Here is a 23,894-nt window from a genome sequence, read left to right as displayed (position 1 = left end):
GGCTGAAGCCTGTTCCTCCAGAGCCGGGCCAGCACATCTCACTCGACTGTGGCTGAGCCCAGGTGCACCAGTGGCCTTCATCCACCTGTCCTCCCGGCCACGCACCTTCTTGCACAATCACTCGGCCCCTGCTCCCTGGCGGTCAGCTCCTGATGAGGTGGCCAGGCTCAGGGCTTTTAGCAGCATAGCTCACTGTGAAAGTGGAAAAGTGAAAGTGTTAGTCACTCAGTCGTGTCTGACTCCTTGCCAGCCCATGGACTGTAGCCCACCTGGCTCCTCTGTTCATGGGATTTCCCAGGCAAGAATCCTGGAGTGGGTTGTCATTCCCTCCTCCAGGGGATCTTCCCAACCCAGTGATTGAACGGGTCTCCTGCATTGCAGGATTCTTTCCCCCCGTCTGAGCCACCAGGGATGGGCTGAACTTATTACTCCCTGCCTCTGGGCTCCGAGGCTCAGAGCAGGGAAAGGGAGTCAGTGGTTCTCTGTGTGCGCAGTTGGTGGTGACCTTCCTTTTTTGTTGTGACCTTTAGTGAGTTTCCTACTGAAGCAGATCTGGAAGACTTCACAGAGGCAACTGCAGACGGGGAGGACGACGACGAGGAGGAGGAGGAGGAGGGAGAGGAGGAGGTGGTGGAAGACCGCGACTACTACTACGACACCTTCAAGGGAGATGACTACAATGAGGAGAGCCCCACCGAGCCCAGCAGCTACAGGGCCACCGCGGAGGAGGAGATCACTCATGACGTTAGAGGTAGACCACCTGGCCATCATTTACTTACAATCTATTAATATTCTTTCATTCATTTACAGGCTGCTTGCCTCCCAGGAGGGCGGCTTCATGCCCCAAAAGTGAGGTCAGCTCTGGGTGCTACCAGGTCTGGCAGCGGACAGATGGAGTCAGGAAACTGTGATGTGCATTGTGAGGACTTAGAGAATCAGAGAGACCATGTGGTCTGCCCTCCGGCAGGATTCTCCCATATCCAGCCGGAGATGTTCCCGCCTGGGAGCCCCTTCCTCAGTGAGGCCAAAGTCCCAGGTTTTGGAGTGGACGTCACTTCTTTAGTTCTTTTCCTGAGTGTGTTCCAATCTGTAGGCTGCTCTGGCCATCAGGGCATCTGGAATTTGATGACCTGCTGGTAAGGGATCAGGGCCCTTTCAATTTCACCGTTAAATAAAAAGTAAATGTTTTAGCCCACTTCTTTGCAGCCCCCTGCTGACTGTATATCTGAAGCCATTTAGGAGCTGAAGAATTGTTTAGGGTTCATCCAGGAGCCGATGACTTACCGAGTCTAGAAGTTTGTGATTAACCTTGGAGAACAGAAAATGTACACTGGCCCTTTCCAGAGGCCTGAGTAGTGTTTACGATGGTGACCGCCACTGAAACTGCCTCTGCACCCGCGCTGCCTTCCTCTGCCCGGGGCGCCCCCGAGACGGCCAAGGCAGGCAGCTGTCCCCACTACACAGACCAGAAATGTGAGGCTCCCGAGCTGTGCGCTGTGGAGTTCCTCCACATCAGCCCTTTCCCACTCTAAGCTCCAGACAGTGCAAAAAGCACTGCTCAGTGTTCTCAGGGCCCAGGGCTCTCCCTTGCCTCGGGAAGGAAGAGGACCACATGCTCAGCGATGGCTGGCAGCAATGGTTGGCCGGGACCCCCGGGTCCCACCCCGTCTTGGCCTTTGCTGAGGTCCAGTGTCACTCGGACCTTCTCCCCTTGCTGGTCTGTAGCTTTGTGAGCCCCCGAAGCCGCTGCCCTGCCCCGCTGACCTTCTGACCGTTTCCACACAGCTGTCTGCTCCCAGGAGGCGCTGACGGGGCCGTGCCGGGCCGTGATGCCCCGCTGGTACTTCGACCTCTCCAAGGGGAAGTGCGTGCGCTTTATATATGGCGGCTGCGGCGGCAACAGGAACAATTTTGAGTCTGAGGATTATTGTATGGCTGTGTGTAAAGCGATGAGTAAGTCCCGTCCGGCGTGCGTCCTGTGGCCGCGTCTGTGTGGTGCTCCCCGCCCACTCGGTGTCACTGTCGGTCTGCCCTCCTCTCTGTGCTTTCTAGAGCTAGCTCTGCTTTTCTGTCGGCAGTTGTCAGCTCAGTTTTCTGTGTCCTGTGCTCGCTGTGGGCCTGGTGGTGGTGGTGGTGGAGGAGGAGGAGGTGATGGTGGTGATGAAGGAGGTGATGGCGGAGGGGTGGTGCTCCCTCCCTGCCCGAGGGGAGAGCCTGGGGCCTGCCCTTTCGGGAGCCCCTGTGTTTGTTGGGAAGGAGGCCCTGCCCTCTGCTGTCAGACGCTGAAAGGCATGAAGGGCACTCGGATAGGCCATGAGTTCTGCACATGCTCATGTCCAGGCTTTGTCCCTCATTCTGGTCTTGAGCAGCCCTGTTGCCAACCCCCACAATGCACGCTCGCTAAGGGGTACGCCTGCTCTCCAAGGAGGTGACAGTAAGGACACTTTGGGACGCTGAGAACATTGGAACATCTTCATGCACTCCAGGGAGCCTGCTCTGCAGACAAGCGGTGGTGACTGTTTCCCTAGTGTTCTGGGGGACCTTGGGTCACACAGAGCTTTAGGGAACAGGGAAGGTTTGTTTTTTTTTCTTTGGTCACAAAGGAAATTCCACGTTCAGTGGAGTATGGTTCACTCAGACATCAATAGGTTGCTTTTCTTCGTAGTTAGCCCTTTTCCTGTTGAAGATTCTCATCTGGAGCAGTTCTGACCCGGGTGTAGGAAAACCCTTTGGCTGGACAGACCCTTCTGCCTTCTGATTCTGACACTCATTGCCAGTCCTGGTCATTTGCTCTAAAGATTTTTGGCTCTAGCGTCTGATGGCTTTTCATTCAAAGGTTTCCTTCAGACCCTTTTGTTCCCTCTTAATATGATATGGTATACTGTTAGTGCTCCCACTGTAGCTGCTGCTCTGTGGAGTTTTTATTTGAAATCATTGAAAAGATGAAAGAAAAAAAAAGAGCCCTTAGGGAACATCAGTGGCAGAAACTTTTTCTTTCAGGAAAGACAGAGCTAGAAATTACAATGATTCTTCCTGCTTTGTTAAACTCCTTAAACTAAGGGGCAAGAAAGCGTTGTTTGTGGCGGAAGCCTGAGGAATCGAGGTCATTAAAGCTCATGTTGAACGTGAGGTGCAGTCTTTACCCAAAGGATCAAATGTTGACGGGGCAGTAAGAGACACCAGGCGACGGCAGGTGGTCAGAGCACGAACGGCTTTGAAGTCTGCAGAACCGGAGTCTCCTGTTACTGTGGAAGGAGAAGCAGTGTGTCCGTGCACTTGTGGAGCCCCTGACTTGAGCGCTTTGGAAGATGGTAGCGTCACTGTCCCTTGAAAGGGACCAGCACCTGCGGGTGTGCTGGCTTCCTGGGCCGTTTGCTTGCACACAGAGGGCATGTGGTTCCGGGTCCGAGTCCATTGTCTTCAGAACCAGACCTCCAGGTCTGCTGCTCCTGTGCCCTTTCATTCCAGGGTGGACGCAGCTTGCGCTTATATTATCTTTATCCGGCCCAGTGATATGAACCAAAGGCTCTGTCTCCAACACGTAAGCCTTTAAGCTGCGGGCCTACATCACTGAGGGACGTGCTTGTTGGCACGGACGGACTTCAGCGCTTTGAAATTCTCCTGAGTGTCATGGGGAACGTGGTTTCTGAAGCAATCTATATAGATTCTGACTTAGTGACAGTCTGCAAATTGGCTTTTGAGACCTTATTTAAACTTAATGTAGGAACCAGATATTCTTGATAAGACTTTGAGCCATAGCTTTTAGGTTTAAAACTCAGTAAGAGGGTGAAAGGGAGACGCTCAGACAGAAGCACGTGGAGTGGCTGGCTGGCTTGTGCTCACGCTCATCAGTTTGCCAGTTGCTGGCACGTTGTGCTAAAGTTACGCGGTTCTGGAAATCAGGTGAGTTTGTCTCCGAATGGAAATTTGTTGAATTTGGCTTCTGCTGTCCACGTGGCTCTCAAGTGTAACCGACAGAACAAGTTGTGTGAGCAGGCTGCCTGACATTCCTCCCTGCCCTGGGAAATCCCCAATGAGTCGGGGTGTTCGGCGTTGCCACAGGTATTTCTTAAGAGGCTAAGTAAACCTGTCGCCTCCAGCTCCTGGATGCGGATAAGCTCCTTTGTGCAGACACTCGCCTGTCTGGGGCCACCAGGAACCTGGACTAGGCATGCGGAGTGTTTGTTCTAATGGGCTATTCTCTGGGTGGTGGCCGGGTGAGGCCCTCGAGCGTCATGGATGGAAAAGCCCTGAGTGGCTTCACTTTCACGGCAAGTCCTTGTGAGACGTGTTGTCTCTGCTGGGGGCCTGAGCTGAGGGTCCTCCAGCGGGACTGTAAGCTAAGCAGAGGCAGCTGGGGTGTTTGGACATTCTCTGCCCAGTCTGTGTACAGAGAACATACAGTTGAATCAGTGGCCCAGCGTGAGTTGTGACCTAAAAATAGCTGGAGAAAAGGCAGCCTGAGCCCTGCAGTGCCTTTTCACGTCTGCCGTCAGCCCTGTCTCTGGTCAGATGCACTCAGTGACCAAAAGGGTAGGTCAGTAGTTAATTTTAGGTTTTAAGGTTTCAGGAACTGAGGGAGGGTAAGAAGTGTTCTCTTCTCTGCCCCTGAAGTCCCAAGTAGGTACCTCGCTGGTTCTGAAGGTACAGGGGGTGCAGATGGGCCTGGCGGCTGGATTTTGGGTAAGGAAGACAGGGCGGAGTCCCGCCAGATGGGCGCACCCCTCTGAGGTGGTGCCGGACACACCGGTCCCTCCAGCAGGCCCAGCTGGGCTTCGTCCCCGAGCACCGTGCAGCTTCAGCATCAGGCCGGGCCCCAGAGAGAGCCGTCCGGTCATTCTGTTTCAGTTCCCCCAACTCCTCTGCCAACCAATGACGTTGACGTGTATTTCGAGACGTCTGCAGACGACAATGAGCACGCACGCTTCCAGAAGGCCAAGGAGCAGCTGGAAATCCGCCACCGCAACCGGATGGACAGGGTAAATCTCGGCCCCTTATCTTTGTGGTGTCAGGGCTTCATAGTTGAAGCAAAGGGACACCACCTCCTCAGGTGAGGCGTGTGAGTGTGAGCAAGGCTGTCCCCTGGATGGGACTGGTGCCCGCCCCTCCCCCAGCTCCGTGATGGTGGAGTCACCCCTCCCAGGGCTGTACTGTTCCATTCTGCCAGGAGGCACTTCCTGTCAACATTACGTTCTGCTTGTTTTTTTTAAGTTTTTTATTTCTGAAAAAGGGAACTCTATATCAATATTGTAAGTAGAAAGCTAGTATCATTTACCATTAAAAGAGAGTAACGATACTAGTACATTAAATGAAAGCAGTGTTAGAACATTCTGGCTAGATACTGTTGCCTGCTGAAGGTCTGAGTCTCTGGGTTTCTTTTCCTTAAAGGAGTTGGAAGTGTCAGAGCAACAGGAGCACCACGCGAGTGCAGCTTTCTCCTAGACTTACCCAGAAGGGTTGAAAGAAAACTGAAAAGGGACTATTTGCCAGGTCTGGGCAGCAGCCTTACGTCTCGTGTGCTGGGAGAAACCTGTTACTGTTCTGAGAAGCAGGTGTTAGCCCTCCTCCCCTTTCTTGTGAGGAGACTGAGGCACAGAGTCTGGCAAATAACGCACCCAAGGTTACGGACGAGGCAGCCATGAAACGGGGCTCCCCCAGCAGGACACTGACGCCAGCACCTCCTGAGGCAGCCGCCCTGGACAGACCTTGAGCGCGTGGGCGCGTGGGCCGCGCGCTCCTGGTGTGCCTTCCCACATCATGTTCAGGGCCCCACAGTATTTTTAGAAAATGGGACCATTGTTCCAGAGATTATCTGGTCATAGTGGCTTTGACCTTTGTTCCAGGTGAAGAAGGAATGGGAAGAGGCTGAACTTCAAGCGAAGAACCTCCCCAAAGCAGAGAGGCAGACTCTCATTCAGGTGAGACGTGTCCTCCAGGGAGGGGCCCCAGGCAGACCCTTCAGGATATGGTCAGAGCCAGACTCCCCACAAGGTGGACGTCGACACCCCCTTTTAATTCAGAGTTCGTGTCACAAGGAGGTCTTCGCTGCTTCGTTTTCCCTCCCAGTGGTGTTCTCTGGAGTTGCTCACCTGCCATGGAGGGAAACCCAAGCCCAGGGCAGAGCACACACACCTTTCATGCCCAGAAGTAACCTCTGCTCAGCTGTGTTTCTTCTCCTCTCCTGGCAAGTCCTCAGGCATCGTCCTTCTTAGGCTGCTCCTTGTTTTCTGCAGAAGTGAACGCTTTTTTTTTTTTCCTGTGGCAGACTTAATTAAAGTCCAAAGCAGAAAATAGAGCTCTCTGATGCCAGTTCATCTCTAACTTTGGATGTAAGAATGTAACCTTAGAACCTCAGCAGCTGCCTTCCCCTTGACTAGAGGAGGGCGTCCACAGGAATTGACAGGACCGATTTGGGACTCATGACACTGGTTGCTGTTTAAGTCAGCTTGTGTTTATGTTTTGCCAAAATCTCTCTGCTCGTGATGTTGAATCACCTTTGCTTTTTCACCAGTAACCTAGAAAACCCACGAGTGTCCCTTTATGCACTCTTTGTGGGGGGCCTCAGCTCCCCAGCCTTAAATTCTGTCTGCAGACTTGGCCCGGCACCTGCAGGGAGCCTGCCCTTCACCACGTGGTCTGAGTGGTCAGCACCACCTGCCCTGGGGCTGGGCTGTGTGTTGCAGCCTGTCCCCCATTGGTCTGTGGTTTGGGGGCGCCGTGTTACAGTGTGGGAAAGACAGCCTTCCATTTCTCGCAGCGTACATGGAGAGGCCAGGCCTGGGCTCTGTGTGCTGGGATTTCCATCCCTAGAGGTGCTGAGGAGCCTGCATGACACCCAGATTTATGTGCTCTGGTTAGACGGAGAAGTACAGTCAGCCCTTGAACAGAGGATCCACCCCCCACACATGGATATTTTCAGTGGTAGACATCACAGCAACGCTCCATCCATGATTGGCTGAATCCGTGGATGTGGGACTGCACATAGGGAGGGCCGACTATAAGTTAGTTACACAGGCTCTTTGACCAAGGAGGATTGGTGCCCTCAACCCCTACAGTGTTCAAGGTCACCTCTAAAAACCCTCAGACCCGACCCCTGCTCCCCCCGAGTCTGCGCCTCTTCCAGGGACAGTGGGCACAGAGAGGCAGAATGGGGTCTGGCCCCGTGTGCGTGCACGCCTGCAGGGGCATGGATCCCATGTGGTTCCTTCCTTCTTTCTTTCAGCACTTCCAGGCCATGGTGAAGGCGCTGGAGAAGGAGGCAGCCAGCGAGAAGCAGCAGCTGGTGGAGACGCACCTGGCGCGTGTGGAGGCCATGCTCAACGACCGCCGCCGGGTGGCGCTGGAGAACTACCTGGCGGCCCTGCAGTCCGACCCTCCGCGGGTGAGCACGCCCAGCCCTAAAGCCCACGGTGGCCTGTGTGGGACCACTTCCGGCTCGGGGCCGCCGCAGTGCAGACACAGCTTCCCGTGGAAAAGCAGAACCTTGGGGTGCTAGTCGGTAGTTCCCCAACTTGTGCATTTTTATAGTAGCCTTACTTCCAAAGAATAAAAACATGCATCCCATGGATGAAGACTTTTGAACCAATTCTATTTTAAATCAGACGATGAGCAAGTTTATATCACAGCTCTTTTCTGCCAGTGCTGTTAGACTTGATCCTTCAGCTCTGACTTGCCTTGCTCTGCGGGGACAGGGTGTTTGTCTGTATCCTCCTTAAGCAAGTGAGGTCTGTCCTAAGTATTTACAGCAGCAGATGCTGAGCTCAGGAAACAGCATAGATTGGGCTAGAAGAGGAAGTGGGCTAGAGGTTCTGGGAAATACTGTCTGTAGAGGATCCTCTATAACTGTGGAACTTAGCTTTTGGTACCTTACTTAGAAAGGTAGCTTCTTATTACTTGGTAACTGAAAGCTTTTCAGAGTACAGGTTTCATTCCTGTGCCTTGCTGAGGCTGACATTCTCAGTGAGTTCTTAAAACTTCACTTTCCTGCCTGTTTTCAGTTCTGTAGTCTCTGGACGTGAAAACTCCCGTTCTGTCTTGCAGCCCCATCGCATCCTTCAGGCCTTGCGGCGCTACGTCCGCGCTGAGAACAAAGACCGCCTCCACACCCTCCGTCACTACCAGCACGTGCTGGCTGTCGACCCCGAGAAGGCGGCCCAGATGAGGTCCCAGGTACGGCAGACGGCGGGGAGACCGCCCTGGCCCATGCTGCTTGTAATTAGTCCTGGAGAATGACCTTTTATTTCCAGAGACAGTAGGTCCAAGAGCTGGCTTTTGCAAAGGTACAAATGTAAACATATGTATCCCATACTTTTTAATATTAAGTATGTTCTATTTAAATTGTTTCTGGAAGCTTAGAGATGGATGGTTGTATTGGTGAGATACATCAGTTTCTTTCAGTTTATTAGTGGTTAAGGGTACCACCAGAATTAACATTTAAAATCTCTTTCTAGGCAAACATTGAGTTGTCCAGAAAGTTCATTTGGGTTTTTCCATAAGATGGTACAAAAACCTGAACGAATATTTGGGCCGACTCTATATCAAGCACGTCTTAAAACGGGACCGTCTTGTACAGTTTCGTTGTTGTTTGGATGCCGTTGGGTCCCGTGTCTTGTCCCCTGCTGTATCCCGCCAGTCTGTGCATTCGTCTGTAGGTTGAAAGCAGGTTGTTTCTGGACCCGCTTTCTCGTTCTGGTTTTGTCTGCATACGACTTGAGTTTTACTCTCGTGTTCATAGAAATGAACTTGCCTACAAGACCGCTAGCTTCCTTTAAAACTGTTCGCCTGTTAGTTTTCCTAGAGGGCCTTGAAATGATATAAGTGGTCTTCCTCTATTACTTTCCGTATTCTAAATCCAGCGCTCTGCAGGCTGTGGGGACATGGTGTGCACAGGCTGGGGACCTGTCCCCTCCCGCCTCCTGTTGCTTGTGTGGTGTAACTGTGGGGGAACTTCCCAGAGGCCCTGTGTGGTTCCCCTCCAGCCGCATTCACTGCCTGGTTCTGCTTCAGTATCTGACTGCACAGTTGAATCCTTGTGGGCCCTTGAGCAGCTCACAGTTGTGTGGCGTTAGTTATGTGAGCTATAAAAATGGAGAATTGTCCTTTAACGTATGAGCCCACCTTGGCAGCTGAGTGTTCAGCCAGTGAAAGAAATGGGGCTCCTAAAGAGTGGGGAGGACTTGGGGACCCGGGGCCTCTGCTGGGCCTGGAGTTGAGGCTGTGTTTGAAGGTGGACGGGGTAGGGGAGGAGGAGAAGAGGCCAGCAGACCTTGGGCGGCTTCCAGAAAGCTCAGGCCAGGGAGCTTGCATCCTGACAAGAGGTTAGAATTTTTCAGGTCTACTCAATTTTTTTCAGTGTAATCACATTTTTTTCTTTTCTTTTCTTTTTTTTTTTTAAGAAAACTAGACTATTGTGAAGTATTTTACAGAGAAGCAGCCTGTTTTATGTGGTTAGAGTAGCAGGACAGATGAGACCTCAGTCAGTGTGGTCAGTAAACCTTCGAGCCAGGAGGCAGGTGCCACACGAGTGAGGGCCCCAGGAGGCGGAGCATCTTCTTAGAGCATCTCTGCTGCGTGCTGTTTACCGTCTGCTCAAAGCCGTTAATTCTAGGGCAGCTCAGCCCCCAGATTACACTAGCCTTTGCCTGTTCCCTGTCGTGTTATGTAAAGTCTAGAAAACCCCGAACACGCTGAGCCTCTTAGATCCTGTGCACTTTGGCTTGAGGCGTAGGTGATGGGCTGCCGCCTCACTCTGCAGCTCCAGGGGGTCCTCCAAACCCCCTGATGCCCAGTGTCCCGGCCTGCGGTTGGTCTTGTCCTCGAGGAAACCATCGTCTGACTGCGAGTGTCACCACTGCTGAGATCAGACCAGGCAGCTGATGGTTCCCTTTGCATTTGCATTTTTTCTCTAAGGCACTCAACTCGACTCTGGTACTTTCCCATCAATTTACTTGATTGAAAGAATGGCAAGTGTAAAATTAAATTGCTTTCATCCTTGCTTTTAAAGGTCAGAGAGACATCAATCTACAATAAAAGCCTCTTTCCATTTAACTTCAGTTTTTATTTTGACCCTTCACATTAATGGCTTCAAGCCCACATAATTAATCCATTGGCTCAGAGCGCCCTCTTGAGGAACAGCTTGGTGGCGGCAGGTGTAACTGGTGGGATTAGCCTTCTCGAGGACCTTGTGTGGTCTGTGGCCACCTGCCTCACACTCACTGTGTCATAGGGGCGGAGGTAGCCCAATTCTTATTTCCTCCATAGTGAAGTAGCTCAGTCATGTCCAACTCTTTATGACCCCATGAATTGTACCCTACTAGGCGCCTCTGTCCATGAGGTTTTCCAGGCAAGAGTACTGGAGTGGGCTGCCATTTCCTTCTCCGGTTCCACCATAAAAAGCTCTGAAATTCAGGGACCACTTTAATGACCTTTTCCCCCTCTTTTTTTGGATGAACTACTCTGGAACTTCAGCATTCAGAAAAGAAATGAGCATGGAAGACATGGTAGCTATGTCTTTGTTATCACTCGTTAAATCAGGCTTGTTTGTACCTCAGTGTGAAGCTTTGGAGGCATAGCTTGTTTAGTTAAAGTGAAAGTTTTAGTCACTCAGTCATGTCTGACTCTTTGTGACCCCATGGACTCTAGCTTACCAGGCTCCTCTATCCATGGGATTTCCCAGGCAAGAATACTGGAGTGGGTTTCCATTTCCTCCTCCAGGGGGTTTTCCTGACCTAGGGCTGGAATCTGTCTCCTGCATGGTAGGTGGATTCTTTACCACCTGAGCCACCAGGGAAGCCCCGTTTAGTTAAACAGGAATCACCTGTCCTCTTGCTTACAGTGATAATCATTTCAAGCAGCTGCTTCACTAAGCACACTCCATGAATGGTCCCACCCCGCAAATCTACTTTTTAACCAGTGATTTCATTCTTTCGTGATTTCATTTAGTCTGGCCAGTGGTAAAAACCGACCAACTGGTTTCCTCTTTCACTCAGAAAAACCTTCCTGAGTGTCTGACATTGTGCAAATGAGGGTTCTTTTTTTTTTTTTTTTTTTTAAACAGTACTGTCGGGTAATGACACCTTTTAAAGTTTCCCTTAACTTGGAGCACTCTGTGTGGATGAATCCTTAAGTCACTGAGTCAATACCCCACTTTCTTACACCACAGTGGTCAGTGAATATGGGTTGGGGGGGCAAGTCCTACTGCCCCTCTGACCAGCTGCTTTGCTGGAGAACACAGGCCTTGGTAGAGCGGGTGGGTGTCCGGCAGGCCCGGCTGTTCTGGTGACAAAGCCTCCTTCCCCCCCACCTCGTACTCGCAGGTGATGACGCATCTCCATGTGATTGAAGAACGGCGGAACCAGAGCCTCTCCCTGCTCTACAAAGTCCCGTATGTGGCCCAAGAGATCCAGGAGGAAATCGGTGGGTGCCAGCTGTGGGCGTCAAGGTCAGACCATGCCGGATTAGAGAAAGGAGGCTGGGCATTAGTGCACACAGGCTCACGTGGTCAAGTCCTGGGCTGGCAGCCACAGAGCCTTGAGTTTCACTGACCTTGACTCTTGTTACCGGAAGAGAAATCTAGGGTGTGAAATTGCAAGGGACTGGGTATGCGTCCTCTTAACCCTCCCCTCTGTAACTGCTGGTATATTTCAAGGCACCTGTTCACACCATTCTCAGTTCCTCTCCCTCTTCTGGTCTTTCCCTTCATTTATTCAACAAACGTTTGTCGTGCCTACTGTGTAGGCACAGTGCCTACTGTGTGCACAGAGTAGAACGTGCACCGGTAGACAGACCTCCGGAAGCTCACGTTGTAGGAGGAGAGGACAGGATGATGAGTGTCCATGGCGGGGTGTGTCCTGTGCTGGAGGTGGAAGGGTGGGCTGGGGAGGTGCCTGGTGGTCAGGGTGCCTTGGAGCGCGGGCGGGTGGAGTGAGGGGGAGTGGTCTAGTGATGAGGAGGAGCCCCCTCCCTGCAGAGACCCCCAGCAGGAAAACAGCAAGCACAGGAAGTGACGACTGCAGAGCCTAAAGTTGAGAGATTTTAGCAAAATCAAGGAGTTTGGATTTTATTCTGGATAACAGAAAGTCGCTCAAGGGTTTTAAACTAGCGAGTGACTATATCTGGATTATGCTTTTTTAAAACAATGTGAATTTTTTAAAAATTACCAGGTTGCTGTGTCGAGGGTTGATGAAAATTGGAAGTCACCAGAAAGCACTTGTAAAAATCCAGGGGAGAGGGGCTGGCTAAGTGCCCTGAGACAGGAATGGGAGGAGCTGGAGGGGTGGGTGGACTTGAAGGGTGCCTTTCAGAGGAAAGGTGAATAGGATGTGCTGATGGGGTGGGTGGGGCAGGGGGTGAGGGGAAGAAAAGCACTGGATATGCCCTGGTTCTGAATGGGTGGTGGGGCCAAACAGTGCCGAGGTACAGCGTGGTCTTCACTTGTTAAAATGGAAACTGCCCTTGGTAAGTGGTCGGCTCTCAGGTAGACAAGCCAGATCTCTGGGCTATAGGGACAAGACACAGATGTGGGGGTCATGATCCATGGATGGTATTTACACCTGTGTCATTGGAGGAAACCACTTAGAGTGAATTGCTAGAGGAGAGAGGGGTGCTCAGGAACGAGCCCTGGGGTTCCCAGTGCTGGGGCTCTGCAGTCTACAGAGTCAGAGGTGCACCCTCAGGTGAGAGGAACAGGTCGTGGCCTGAATTGTGAACTGGTGAGACTCCTGCTTAAACAGAGCTTGCATCCGACCAGATTAGTCCCGTTCAGGCTATCCTGTGCCAGGAAACAGTATCCTTCTGAAAACATGGCTCCTGGGCGTCTGTCTTTATCAGATGAACTGCTTCAAGAACAGCGAGCCGACATGGACCAGTTCAGCTCCTCCTTCTCAGAAACCCCCGTGGACGTCCGGGTGAGCTCGGAGGAGAGCGACGAGATCCCGCCGTTCCACTCCCTCCATCCCTTCCCATCCCTGCCTGAGAACGAAGGTGCGTATGTGCAACAGGCCAGCCCAGCAGTGGGACCAAGGGCAGGGAGGGACGTGGTTAGAAAATGGAAATCAGATGAAGGGAGGGGTGGGGGTGTCAGGGGGCTGTGTTCCCTGTGTGGCTCGGGCAGGCCAGGGGATGGGGTCCACCAAGCACCTTCCGAGTGGGGCACCTCAGAACCTCGGAAGTTTGTGGTGTTTCTCCCTTGTGTAGACCAAAGCCTAAAGCCCTCTGATGTCCCTGGCCACTAGCTGCGTCCAGCGTGTGGGGCCTAGATGTGGAGGCCCCTTTGCAGCTGAAACAGCACTTTGGTGTCCTAGGCTGTCCTTGCCTTTTCCTCACGGTCTTGGGAAGTAGGCGATGGGAGGCTCCCTGCTGCACCCCAGGTCTGCAGTGTGCTCTCAGAGCCATGAGTCTGTACCAGAAATAAACAGGCTGCTGGTCCCAGGCCCTGAGGCCAGGGTGTGCCGTCAGCTTCCGTTTATTTGTCTGCTGCTGTCGCGGCCGATGGCGGGGATGATAAAAACAGTGGCCCCGCTGTCCGGGCCCCCACACACTCCAGCCTCTGTATGCGGATGCTTTCCTGTATATTGTCCTTCCCAAAATAATGCTCTCATGAAGGGACTGGAAGTGTCCTGTCTGGGTATCCAGGGTTTAAAGAGCGTCAGTGTCTGCCTAGGGCCACATAGCTCATGGGTGGGAAGGAAGGACTGGAGCCTGAGTTGAGGCAGTCCTGAGTCCTGGGCCCAGATCCAGTGGTGCCACCAGAGCGGCCCAAGAAAGTGGGCACCCAGTTCGGCCTCCAGACCCCAACACAAGCGTCTTCTTCTAAACCTACTGTCTCAGAGGTGCCGACTCAGAACCGCTGAGCCTCTGATAGTACAAGAGAATCCGAGGAAGGAGCCGGACAAAGAGGTGCCGCCTCGCTCCCCAGCCGTTCCCTCACAGACCCCCACCCTTGCACCCTTGCAGGGCTGCAAGGGTCCCTGCTTCAGAGCTTGTTACTGGCGGGGGCATCTTAGATGTTTGTGAACTAGGACCTTGTCTCCTTGGAAAACCACGACGAGGAATAACTTGTGTTTCTGTTACTTTCTCAGGAAGGTAACTTGGGGCTAAGCTAAATGATTTAGAAATCTCACAGAAGCCCTCCCGAGAGACCCAAGACTCCCTGCCTTTTTCCCCTCCCCTCCAGTCTTGCTGTAGCTCTCACGATGCTGTTTGCTTATGGGGAAGTGCAGGCCCCTTTTGTAAGGAAGCATGCTTTTTGTTTATGTTACAGAGAAGGTCTAAGGTAGGAATTTTGAAAGAAGGCGGTTTTTTTTCCTTAATCTCCTCTTGTGCTGTTTTGTTTTTGCTGCTTTCCTTTCTGCTAGACTCTCAGCCGGAGTTGTTCCACCCAATGAAGAAAGGTTGGTTTGTCATAGATGTTCCCACTAAGGCCTTCATTCCCTGCATTTGCCCAGAAGTTTCATGCTCTGCTTCATCCCATCATTAACTTTTTCCACCTCATCCCTTTAGATGTGGCTTTGAGGGGAGCCAGTGCAGCCAGACCTCCAGCACCTGAATACTGAGCAACCAAAGTAGATTCTTCATAAACCCTTTTAATCTGGGTGGACTTTTAAAAGTATATCCAGTTTAAACGGGTTGGTTGCCAATTGCTGGCATAAGTAAAAACACACTTGTGGTCAGGTGGAGAGTCATTTTATTTTACCTCTCTTTCTCTGCCGCTCCCACTTACATCTTTTCCCTTTCTTCTTAGCTGTCCCTTGCTTTTTGTCCATGCCCAGGTGTCTTTGTTTCCAGCTGTCTCATGTCCCCTGAGATGTAGCGTCCCTTTAGGACATGGTAGAAGCTGATGGATGAAACAGGTTGAGACAAGTGAACTCCTGATGTAATAAGTGTCCAGTTTTCAGACAAAGTTAACTGCGTGTGGGCACAGGCTGCAGGCTTGCAACCTTGGTCTTGTGTACCCCACTGCACACACCGGAGGTAGGGGCCTTAACTTTCTTTTCTAGATAAGGCAGTTGAAGAAGCCTCAGCTTCCATGAGTTAAGTCATGAGCTGAAGAAGCAGAGGAGCCAGCATTTGAACCTGGCTTCTTCAGTCTCCCGAGCCCACGGTGCTTCTGTTTCATGGGACGCAGTGTGCCTGCAGCATTTCTGGGTGGGCGGGCGGCCCAGCCTGAGTCTCTGTGAACAAGGACGCACAGACTGACTGCTGTGTGCTGCGCCCCGGCTGAAGGGTTGGAGGCGGCGTATGTGTTGATTTTCAGAATACGAGGGTGTGCGAGCTTGGTTTTATTCCCTTGGGTGTTCCTCTGCGTCACTGGAGGACATTCTTCTGAGCAGCACATGTGTTTAGATGAAGACGAATTTTCTAAAAGTCTAGCTGGCTTTCACCTTTATGCTTCAGCTGTTATTCACTGGAATAGTTTAAACGTTAACTTTTGGTCTCTTAACATCTCCTGATTATTCATTCTATATAACCAAAGTGGTTTTGGTCGACATTTAAGAAACACGTGTCTTGTACCACCAAAAAAAGTGTTAGGACAGTCTGCACACTGGCAGTAGGGCTTTGAGTCCATTGGTTCAGGGCCACGTTTTTCAAATAGGATCCTGCCTTAGGACCTTGAAATTCTGACGAGAGAGAGAGGGATGAGGGGAGCAGTTCGAATCGACTGGGCTTGGTCATGAGCATCTGTGCGCTGAAATACAGCCTTACTATTTCATTGACGTTCTGAGGCTACAGAAGCCAGCCCTGCTTTAACTCGCCCTCAAATCAAGTTGTGAGACTCTTTTAAAATGAACACTTTGAGGGGAAAGCTGCCTGGTTTCTGGCTGCATTCTAATGAGTGAAGTGTCAGCTGGCCAGGGGTTCAAAAGCTGCAGTGTAGTGACTGGAGGCTCTGGGTCCAGCCCAAGTCTGGCTGTGAGCCGGACACCTTTGCTGTGGCCAGGCCTCTAGCAGCCCGTGGACAGCGAGCTTTGTAGATTCCCATATCGGCATCTGACTCACCTGCCATGGTCGCCTTAGAATGCCAAGTGTGTTGCCAGGTTGATCTATTTGTAAAAGGTTCAGGTCACAGGCACCTATAGCACTGTGTTTGTTATTATTAACAAGACACTCAAAAGAGAGCTGGAAGTCACATGCTTTGGAGCGAAAACTAGAGGATTGCATCTCACTCTTCCTCTCGCTGTCGTTTGGAACGCCACGCGCAGGCGACGCTAGCTCAGGCGATGTCTGACCTTGACAAGAGGACAGTTGACATTGTTGCTCTGTTTATGGAGCGGTGCTGTCCAGCCTGGTGTTAGAATTCTCCCTGTGTAGGGAATGCCTCCTTCCTATTCAGGATGTGATGGTCTGGTCCAGGCCCCGGAGGGTTACAGCATAGTGAGAGACAGAACAAGACCAGTCATCACACACAGTGATTTTTAAGTACCATGACCTGGGAATGTCTCCCCAAAAGATCTGCAGCTTGAAGGACAGATGGGCAGGTACAAGGGAAGGGAGGGCATTTTAGCAGAAAGACGGTGCTCGAGGTGGGCGTGCAGGGGTGACAGTTCTTCCATTCGGAGCCCCGATGGCAAAGGAGCAAGTGGGGATAGTAGGTGCTTGGTGATACCACAGGGGTCGAGGGTTTTGCGGTGCTGGAAGGCCTTTAGACCCAGTTTCTCTTTGTAGTTCAAAGCGCGTTCTCTCCTGAAGGCTTACACAGTGAGCACCACATCCTCTTCCTGTCCCATGACACCCATCGGTCCTGTGTCCCTCATCCCTGTGGAGCATAACGCATCCTCCAGGATGGGAGCAAGTAGCACATCGAGAGCCGGGGGTGGGGGCATGCCGTGGGGGCTCCCTGACTCTCAGGAGGGAGTCTGCCACTTCTGTGAGGCGGACGTGAGGTCAGCCCACCTCGGGAGACAGCTGCGCTCTCTGCACACAGGATCCGCACTGGGAGAGCAGGACGGAGGACTGATCGGGGCCGAGGAGAAAGTGATCAACAGCAAGAAGAAAGTGGATGAGAACATGGTGAGCCGCTTCTCCCTGCTCCGTGTCCGAGTTAACTTTAAGAACGATCAGACACTCCCCCGATGGACTCCCACGTGTCCGTGGGGGAGCACAGGGCGGGCTCCCACTGCCCCTGCAGTTGTGCTCTGTTCTTCAGTATCTACATATGAGACGGAGCAATTCTTTCAGCAGTAGCTCATCTCTTGCTATACAGTGGAAAATAATATTTGCAACTAAGGGTATGAACAAATGTGAGAGGCTGTTTATAATGATTTAATAACTTGAAGTGGAATAGAATCACATTTGGTTCGTTAGCTGCCTGAGGTTTATACCTCCTGCTGATTACTTTTCTAGCATTTTTATCACTTAATGTTTCTAGATTATCCTTAACTGAGTTTGATATTTGAACATGGCTACTGGATAGTCTGTCCTGAAATACCTCCACAATGGTCACTTAAAGGAAAAGGCAGGGGACAGCCCTTAAAGGACCAACTGCTGTATAATTTTGCACCCAGCCCTGCTCCTTTGTTAAGGGGTTTGGTGAGTGGACCTAGGAAACGTGGCAGAACTGATGGGATGCTGGGTGTCCATCCAGTGTCTGTTTCCCTGCTCCAAATGGTATATGGAGCAGCAAAGAAGTAGTTACCCATATGCTAAACTTCCCTTCCCTCTCAGCTGGTGACATTTCCCCGCTGTTTCAGGTCATTGATGAGACCCTGGATGTGAAGGAAATGATTTTCAACGCTGAGAGAGTTGGAGGCCTCGAGGAAGAACCGGTATGCGTTTTGTTCCAAAACCTGATGGCAGGTCTCAGGTCAGCCTTGGCTATTTTCTCTCCCACCCTCCTAGTTCAGGGGGAAGACGGAGCAGCACCTGCTATCTAAAGTTATCAAGGTCCCACGTCCCCCATTTTCCTGTACTTTCAGATAAGAAAGATTAGCATCCCCATGAAGGTAAAGGAAGGGCTTCCCTGATAGCTCAGTTGGTAAAGAATCCACCTGCAGTGCAGGAGATCCTAGTTCAATTCCTGGGTTAGGAAGATCTGCTGGAGAAGGGATAGGCTACCCATTCCAATATTCTTGGGCTTCTCTTGTTGCTCAGCTGGTAAAAAAAATCAGCCTGCAAAGCAGGAGACCTGGGTTTGTCCCTGGAAGGAAAGGATGGGGGCCCTCCCCACCTGGATAACCACTTGGGCAGCAGGGTCCTGGCACCCCGCGGGCTTGTCGTCTCTCACACCCTATGGCCTGTCTGTTCTGTTGCTTCAGGAGTCTGTAGGGCCACTGCGGGAAGACTTCAGCCTGAGCAGCAGCGCCCTCATCGGCCTGCTGGTCGTCGCGGTGGCCATCGCCACCATCATCGTCATCAGCCTAGTGATGCTGAGGAGGAGGCAGTACGGCAGCATCAGCCATGGCATCGTGGAGGTGAGCCGTCAACGAGCTGGACAGGACCCGAGCGTCAGCTTAATCACTGTGTTATTGGCTCCCGTCTTGGAAGTCAGCCCCCGCTGAATTAAGCTGATCCTGTCACAAGGGCTGTCACCAACATTTAACATTGATTTGGGCTTTGACTGTGAATGTGAGGAAGTCGTAAGAGCATTTTATGCTGAGAAAATGGTTTTCTCAAATTGTTTCCTTAGTGTGTCCCGTTCTTTTTTTCAGGTGTGTTAGATGTTTGAGAATGAAGGACCGCTAATACTGGTTTTTTTAACTTTTTAATATCTGTTTATTATTAGTTTGCTTCTTTTGACTTGGTTTCTAAGGAGCAAGCCACGTAGGTGTGCGACAGGTCAGGTAACGATGGCTATGTGAGTGAACTGAGTCTTAAACATACGAAAGAGGAATAACACTCTTATTTTTCAGTAGGGGAGAAAAAGCAGCAGGAAATTCAGAAAGAAGGAGCCAGACCAGATTGTTTTCTGACCCGTCTTTCGCTCATTTGTACTCAGAGCTGTTTACTTAGCACTGGTTTTTAGTGGGCGGTGGGAATGCCCACGGTGCCCTTATTCCAGAAAGGGAACCTGGTAAGGAATAGAATGCAGTTGGGAAAATTAGCCCAAATGCACTTGGTTATCTGGTTTCACCTCCTCCTGGACCCTGATCAGGTGGTAGGATTCCGGAGCTGGAGGAGACCAGAGGCCATCTGGTCTTGCTGCTGGCAAGGCTCGCCCTCGCCCAGGCCGCGCCTCGTAGACACGGCAGAGCAGAGACTTGCTGTAGATTCAGCTCACCGTTCCCTCCAATGTGGACTCTAGGTTTCAGGAGGCTGGCCTCTCTGACCCTCTTTTCTTTTGTTATTATTATTTTTTTTTTATAAAAAGTTTTAAATGTACAAAAAGTTCCAGGACAATACTTCATCCTACCTAGAGGTGTAGCAGCTGCTACAGCAGGGAATGCGGATGTCTGCACAGGAATGTAACTAAGGGTCCTCACCGCCTCGGACGCAAGGAACAGCTTACTGTTTGCCAGATTCCTTAATTCCACCTGTGGCCAGGGGTACTTTCCCCATGATCTGCCCTTTTAGCCCTTCGAGTGTCTTTTGCTCCTCCTTCTGTTTATGCTTGAATGCCTTACCCTCCTCGTCTGTCTCCTTGGCTTGCTTCTTAGGTGGCTTCAGGGGCCTCTTGCCACCTTCACAGCCCAACATGGCACCTGCCGCCCCTTCCCCAGACCCTGCCACTGGAAGCAGAACTCTCCGTCCCAGCTCCTGCGCTGATACCTCCCCCCATTTTCTTTTTCTATTTCTTTGGTTTCGTTGGGTCTTAGTTGCGACACCTGGGGTCTTCAGTGGGGCGTGCGATCTGTCATTGCAACACGAGGGCTCTAGTTGGGGTGCGAGGGCTCAGTAGTTGGATCGCATGGGCGTCATTGCTCCACGGCATGTGGGACCTTCATTCCCCAACCAGGGATCAAGTATCCCCCGTGTTGCAAGGCTGATGCTTAACCACTGGACCACCCGGGAAGCCCCCTGACCCTCTTCTCTTCTTTCTTCTCCTACTGGATCCTCACCGCCTGCTCTTGTCTCGTCCGCGCCCGTGGTCCCGGGGATCGCACAGTTCACGTCTTCTGACACCCTGGCATGTTCTCCTGCGTTCTCACAGTGCCCACCGTCTTTTTTCCTCCAGGTCGACCCGATGCTCACCCCAGAAGAGCGTCACCTGAGCAAGATGCAGAACCATGGCTACGAAAACCCAACCTACAAATACCTGGAGCAGATGCAGATTTAAGTGGGGGAAGCGCAGCGCCAGTGGAGGGAGGTTGGGCGGGCAGCAGACGTCCAGAGGTCTGGATGGACGATGGACCGACAGTGACTTCCAGAGGAGTTCCTCGACACTCAGATCTCCTGGAACATTAAGACTATAAAGTACTACTGTAGAGTCACAATTTCCATTCTTTTAAATGGGCGAAAAAATGTTAATATAACAATATATGATATATAAACCTTAAATGAACAAATGATCTATTGCAGATATTTGACTGATGTAGTTTTCTTTTTTTAAATTAATCAGGAATCTCACTTCTATTGTATCGTCTCACACATGCTCTCTACTGAAATGGAAAATGTTGATTGTCAATGATAGACCGAACATGCTACATGCGAGCTGTTTGTTCCAGCTCCACTGTGTAAACCACCTCTTTAAGGCTCACTGTCCTGGTTTTTATTTAAAAAAAAAAAAATGAAGAAGAAGAGGCAGTATTCCCTTTAAATGGGCTTTCAGAAAGTTGCTGAGAAAGCTGAATCAGGAGCTGTTATTATTGGTTCTTAAAGTACATCACCATCCCCTCTGAAAATGCCTTTGAAGGACCCTTTCTCGGAGATCTGGTGCTCCCGCCGCTGGGTACCAGGGTGTCTTCTCACAAGTCCTGTCACCAGAGAGGTGCTCAGAGCAAGCTTTTGCGCTTCAGCATCTCTCAGTGAGCCTGTGTGTGCAGAGCAGGCCCACTGCTGCGCTCCTTCTCAATCCAGTTCTTCCACAGAAATTAGCCTGTCGTTGGTACCTGGCGACCTTCCTCTGTCTGCCATTGACTCACCGTAGCTTCTGACCACGCACGTCCTTCCCAAGTGATGTCTAGATGTGCAGTTTTCCTCTTTGGGTAATTCCCGGCCCCCCTCCCCCGCCAAGGCACTGGTCCGCACCATCCACTGGGAGAAGACGGCAGGAGGAGACGGCCAGCGGCCCGGGGAGAACCAGGGAGGTGTGCTTTTCTGTGGAAGGTGGATGTTCCAAGCTGTACACGAATGACCTGTAGACCCCATGGAAGCTCTGAAAGTTTTGTTTCATCCACATGAGTCCCTGTGATGCTTGTGTAGTTGATGTTGCTGCTCACAGCTGCTGCTTTTCCTTTTTTTTTTTTTTTTTTAATTCAGAAGGTTCTGGTAACCTGTGGTGTATCTTTTTTCTATTTCCCTGTGATGTTTTTTTTCTTCTTCCTCCCCTTTACCCATCCATGTCTCTTCCCACTATGCACAGATAAACTTCACCTACAAACTCCTTAATCTGATCTGTGGAGAATGTACAGAGTTTAAACACATCAATAAATACTTTAACTTCCACCAGGACTCCGTGTGTCATTGGCCTGGCGTTACTCGTGGTGACGGCTTCAACCCTCCACCCCAGAGGGTGGGTGGCTTCCTTTTCTGGAGGGTCACTGACCACTCAGCGGAGGCAGGAATTGGTCCAGCAGGCTGGACTCCTGAGCTTGAATTGCATTTTTCATTTAAAAAATTTAAAAAAGAGGAAAGGTTCCTTCAACCTCAAAGCTTATGACATTTTTTTTATCTCAGAGAAAGTCTTTCATTATTTCTGTAATGATTTCCTCCACTGTATTTTATGTTTTCTAAAACTGTTAACTGGTTAAACCTCTAATTGCTCCTTTTTCTTTATAGTCTGTAATCTGGGTGATTCATTTGCGTATCTTCACCTTTCTAATGAGTTCTGTAATTACGTTTTTAAATTCCATAAGAACTGCTTGCTTCATTGCTCTGTCTCCCTTTCTTCTTGCTGCGCTACATGTGGGATGTCTGATCCCTGGTGGCATGTGGGATCTTAGTCCCCCTGTCAGGGGTCGGAACCTGTGCCCTTTGCAGTGTCTCAACCAGCTGGACTGCCTGGGGATTCCCTGCTGGCTTTATCTTAATAGTTCTTATAATTTCTTCTTTTTATGAGGAAAATCCATCTGAGTTTGTGCAGTAGGATTTTGAAAGTATTCTTCCTTCTCTTAACTTGCCTGTTTCCCTTTTTATTATTATTTTTTGTTTTTTAATTTTTATAACGTTGTGTCGGTTTTGGCCATCAGATCAGATCAGATCAGTTCAGTCGCTCAGTCGTGTCCGACTCTTTGCAACCCCATGAATCGCAGCACGCCAGGCCTCCCTGTCCATCACCAACTCCCGGAGTTCACTCAGACTCACGTCCATCGAGTCAGTGGTGCCATCCAGCCATCTCATCCTCTGTCGTCCCCTTCTCCTGCCCCCAATCCCTCCCAGCATCAGAGTCTTTTCCAATGAGTCAACTCTTCGCATGAGGTGGCCAAAATACTGGAGTTTCAGCTTTAGCATCAGTCCTTCCAAAGAAATCCCAGGGCTGATCTCCTTCAGAATGGACTGGTTGGATCTCCTTGCAGTCCAAGGGACTCTCAAGAGTCTTCTCCAACACCACAGTTCAAAAGTATCAATTCTTCGGCGCTCAGCCTTCTTCACAGTCCAACTCTCACATCCATACATGACCACAGAAAAAACCATAGCCTTGACTAGACGAACCTTTGTTGGCAAAGTAATGTCTCTGCTTTTGAATATGCTATCTAGGTTGGTCATAACTTTCCTTCCAAGGAGTAAGTGTCTTTTAATTTCATGGCTGCAGTCACCATCTGTAGTGATTTTGGAGCCCAGAAAAATAAAGTCTGACACTGTTTCCCCATCTATTTCCCATGAAGTAATGGGACCGGATGCCATGATCTTCGTTTTCTGAATGTTGAGCTTTAAGCCAACTTTTTCACTCTCCACTTTCACTTTCATCAAGAGGCTTTTGAGTTCCTCTTCACTCTCTGCCATAAGGGTGGTGTCATCTGCATATCTGAGGTGATTGATATTTCTCCCGGCAATCTTGATTCCAGCTTGTGTTTCTTCCAGCCCAGTGTTTCTCATGATGTACTCTGCATATAAGTTAAATAAACAGGGTGACAATATACAGCCTTGACGAACTCCTTTTCCTATTTGGAACCAGTCTGTTGTTCCATGTCCAGTTCTAACTGTTGCTTCCTGACCTGCATACAAATTTCTCAAGAGGCAGATCAGGTGGTCTGGTATTCCCATCTCTTTCAGAATTTTCCACAGTTTCTTGTGATGCACACAGTCAAAGGCTTTGGCATAGTCAATAAAGCAGAAATAGATGTTTTTCTGGAACTCTCTTGCTTTTTCCATGATCCAGTGGATGTTGGCAATTTGATCTCTGGTTCCTCTGCCTTTTCTAAAACCAGCTTAAACATCAGGAAGTTCACAGTTCACATATTGCTGAAGCCTGGCTTGGAGAGTTTTGAGCATTACTTTACTAGCGTGTGAGATGAGTGCAATTGTGCAGTAGTTTCAGCATTCTTTGGCATTGCCTTTCTTTGGGATTGGAATGAAAACTGATCTTTTCCAGTCCTGTGGCCACTGCTGAGTTTTCCAAATTTGCTGGCATATTGAGTGCAGCACTTTCACAGCATCATCTTTCAGGATTTGGAATAGCTCAACTGGAATTCCATCACGTCCATACTATGAAGCAAATTGGCTGTTAATTACACACACACCCCCTCCCTCTTGAGCCTTGCTGCCTTCCCCCCATCCCACCCCTCTAGATCATCACAGAGCGGCAGGCTGGGCTCCAGTGTTACGTAGCAACGTCCCCCCGGCTGTCTGATTCACACGTGATA

At 50.7% G+C, this 23,894-nt stretch overlaps 1 protein-coding gene and 1 pseudogene across 4 annotated transcripts in view; one reads left to right on the top strand and one right to left on the bottom strand.

Annotated features, from left to right (window-relative positions):
- The window catches only part of APLP2 (amyloid beta precursor like protein 2), a 62,625-nt gene extending 41,088 nt beyond the window's left edge, over nucleotides 1-21,537 (top strand). Inside the window, exons 6-18 of one of the 4 annotated variants that reach the window (XM_027532545.1) lie at nucleotides 531-751; nucleotides 1,786-1,953; nucleotides 4,849-4,979; nucleotides 5,844-5,918; nucleotides 7,223-7,381; nucleotides 8,041-8,169; nucleotides 11,316-11,415; nucleotides 12,829-12,981; nucleotides 14,355-14,390; nucleotides 16,922-17,007; nucleotides 17,688-17,762; nucleotides 18,252-18,407; nucleotides 20,108-21,537. In XM_027532545.1, coding sequence (XP_027388346.1) covers nucleotides 531-751; nucleotides 1,786-1,953; nucleotides 4,849-4,979; nucleotides 5,844-5,918; nucleotides 7,223-7,381; nucleotides 8,041-8,169; nucleotides 11,316-11,415; nucleotides 12,829-12,981; nucleotides 14,355-14,390; nucleotides 16,922-17,007; nucleotides 17,688-17,762; nucleotides 18,252-18,407; nucleotides 20,108-20,209 — 1,591 coding nt within the window. In that variant the 3' untranslated portion in view covers nucleotides 20,210-21,537. The remainder of the gene's footprint in view (nucleotides 1-530; nucleotides 752-1,785; nucleotides 1,954-4,848; nucleotides 4,980-5,843; nucleotides 5,919-7,222; nucleotides 7,382-8,040; nucleotides 8,170-11,315; nucleotides 11,416-12,828; nucleotides 12,982-14,354; nucleotides 14,391-16,921; nucleotides 17,008-17,687; nucleotides 17,763-18,251; nucleotides 18,408-20,107) is intronic. The other 3 variants (XM_027532547.1, XM_027532546.1, XM_027532548.1) reach the window with 3 other exon arrangements.
- Nucleotides 18,858-19,769, bottom strand: LOC113886379 (annotated as a pseudogene).
- Nucleotides 21,538-23,894: the final 2,357 nt, after the last annotated feature.

This window comes from Bos indicus x Bos taurus, chromosome 29 (genome assembly GCF_003369695.1).
Source record: "Bos indicus x Bos taurus breed Angus x Brahman F1 hybrid chromosome 29, Bos_hybrid_MaternalHap_v2.0, whole genome shotgun sequence".
NCBI lineage: Eukaryota > Metazoa > Chordata > Mammalia > Artiodactyla > Bovidae > Bos > Bos indicus x Bos taurus.
This window is presented reverse-complemented; position numbering and strand designations above follow the sequence as displayed.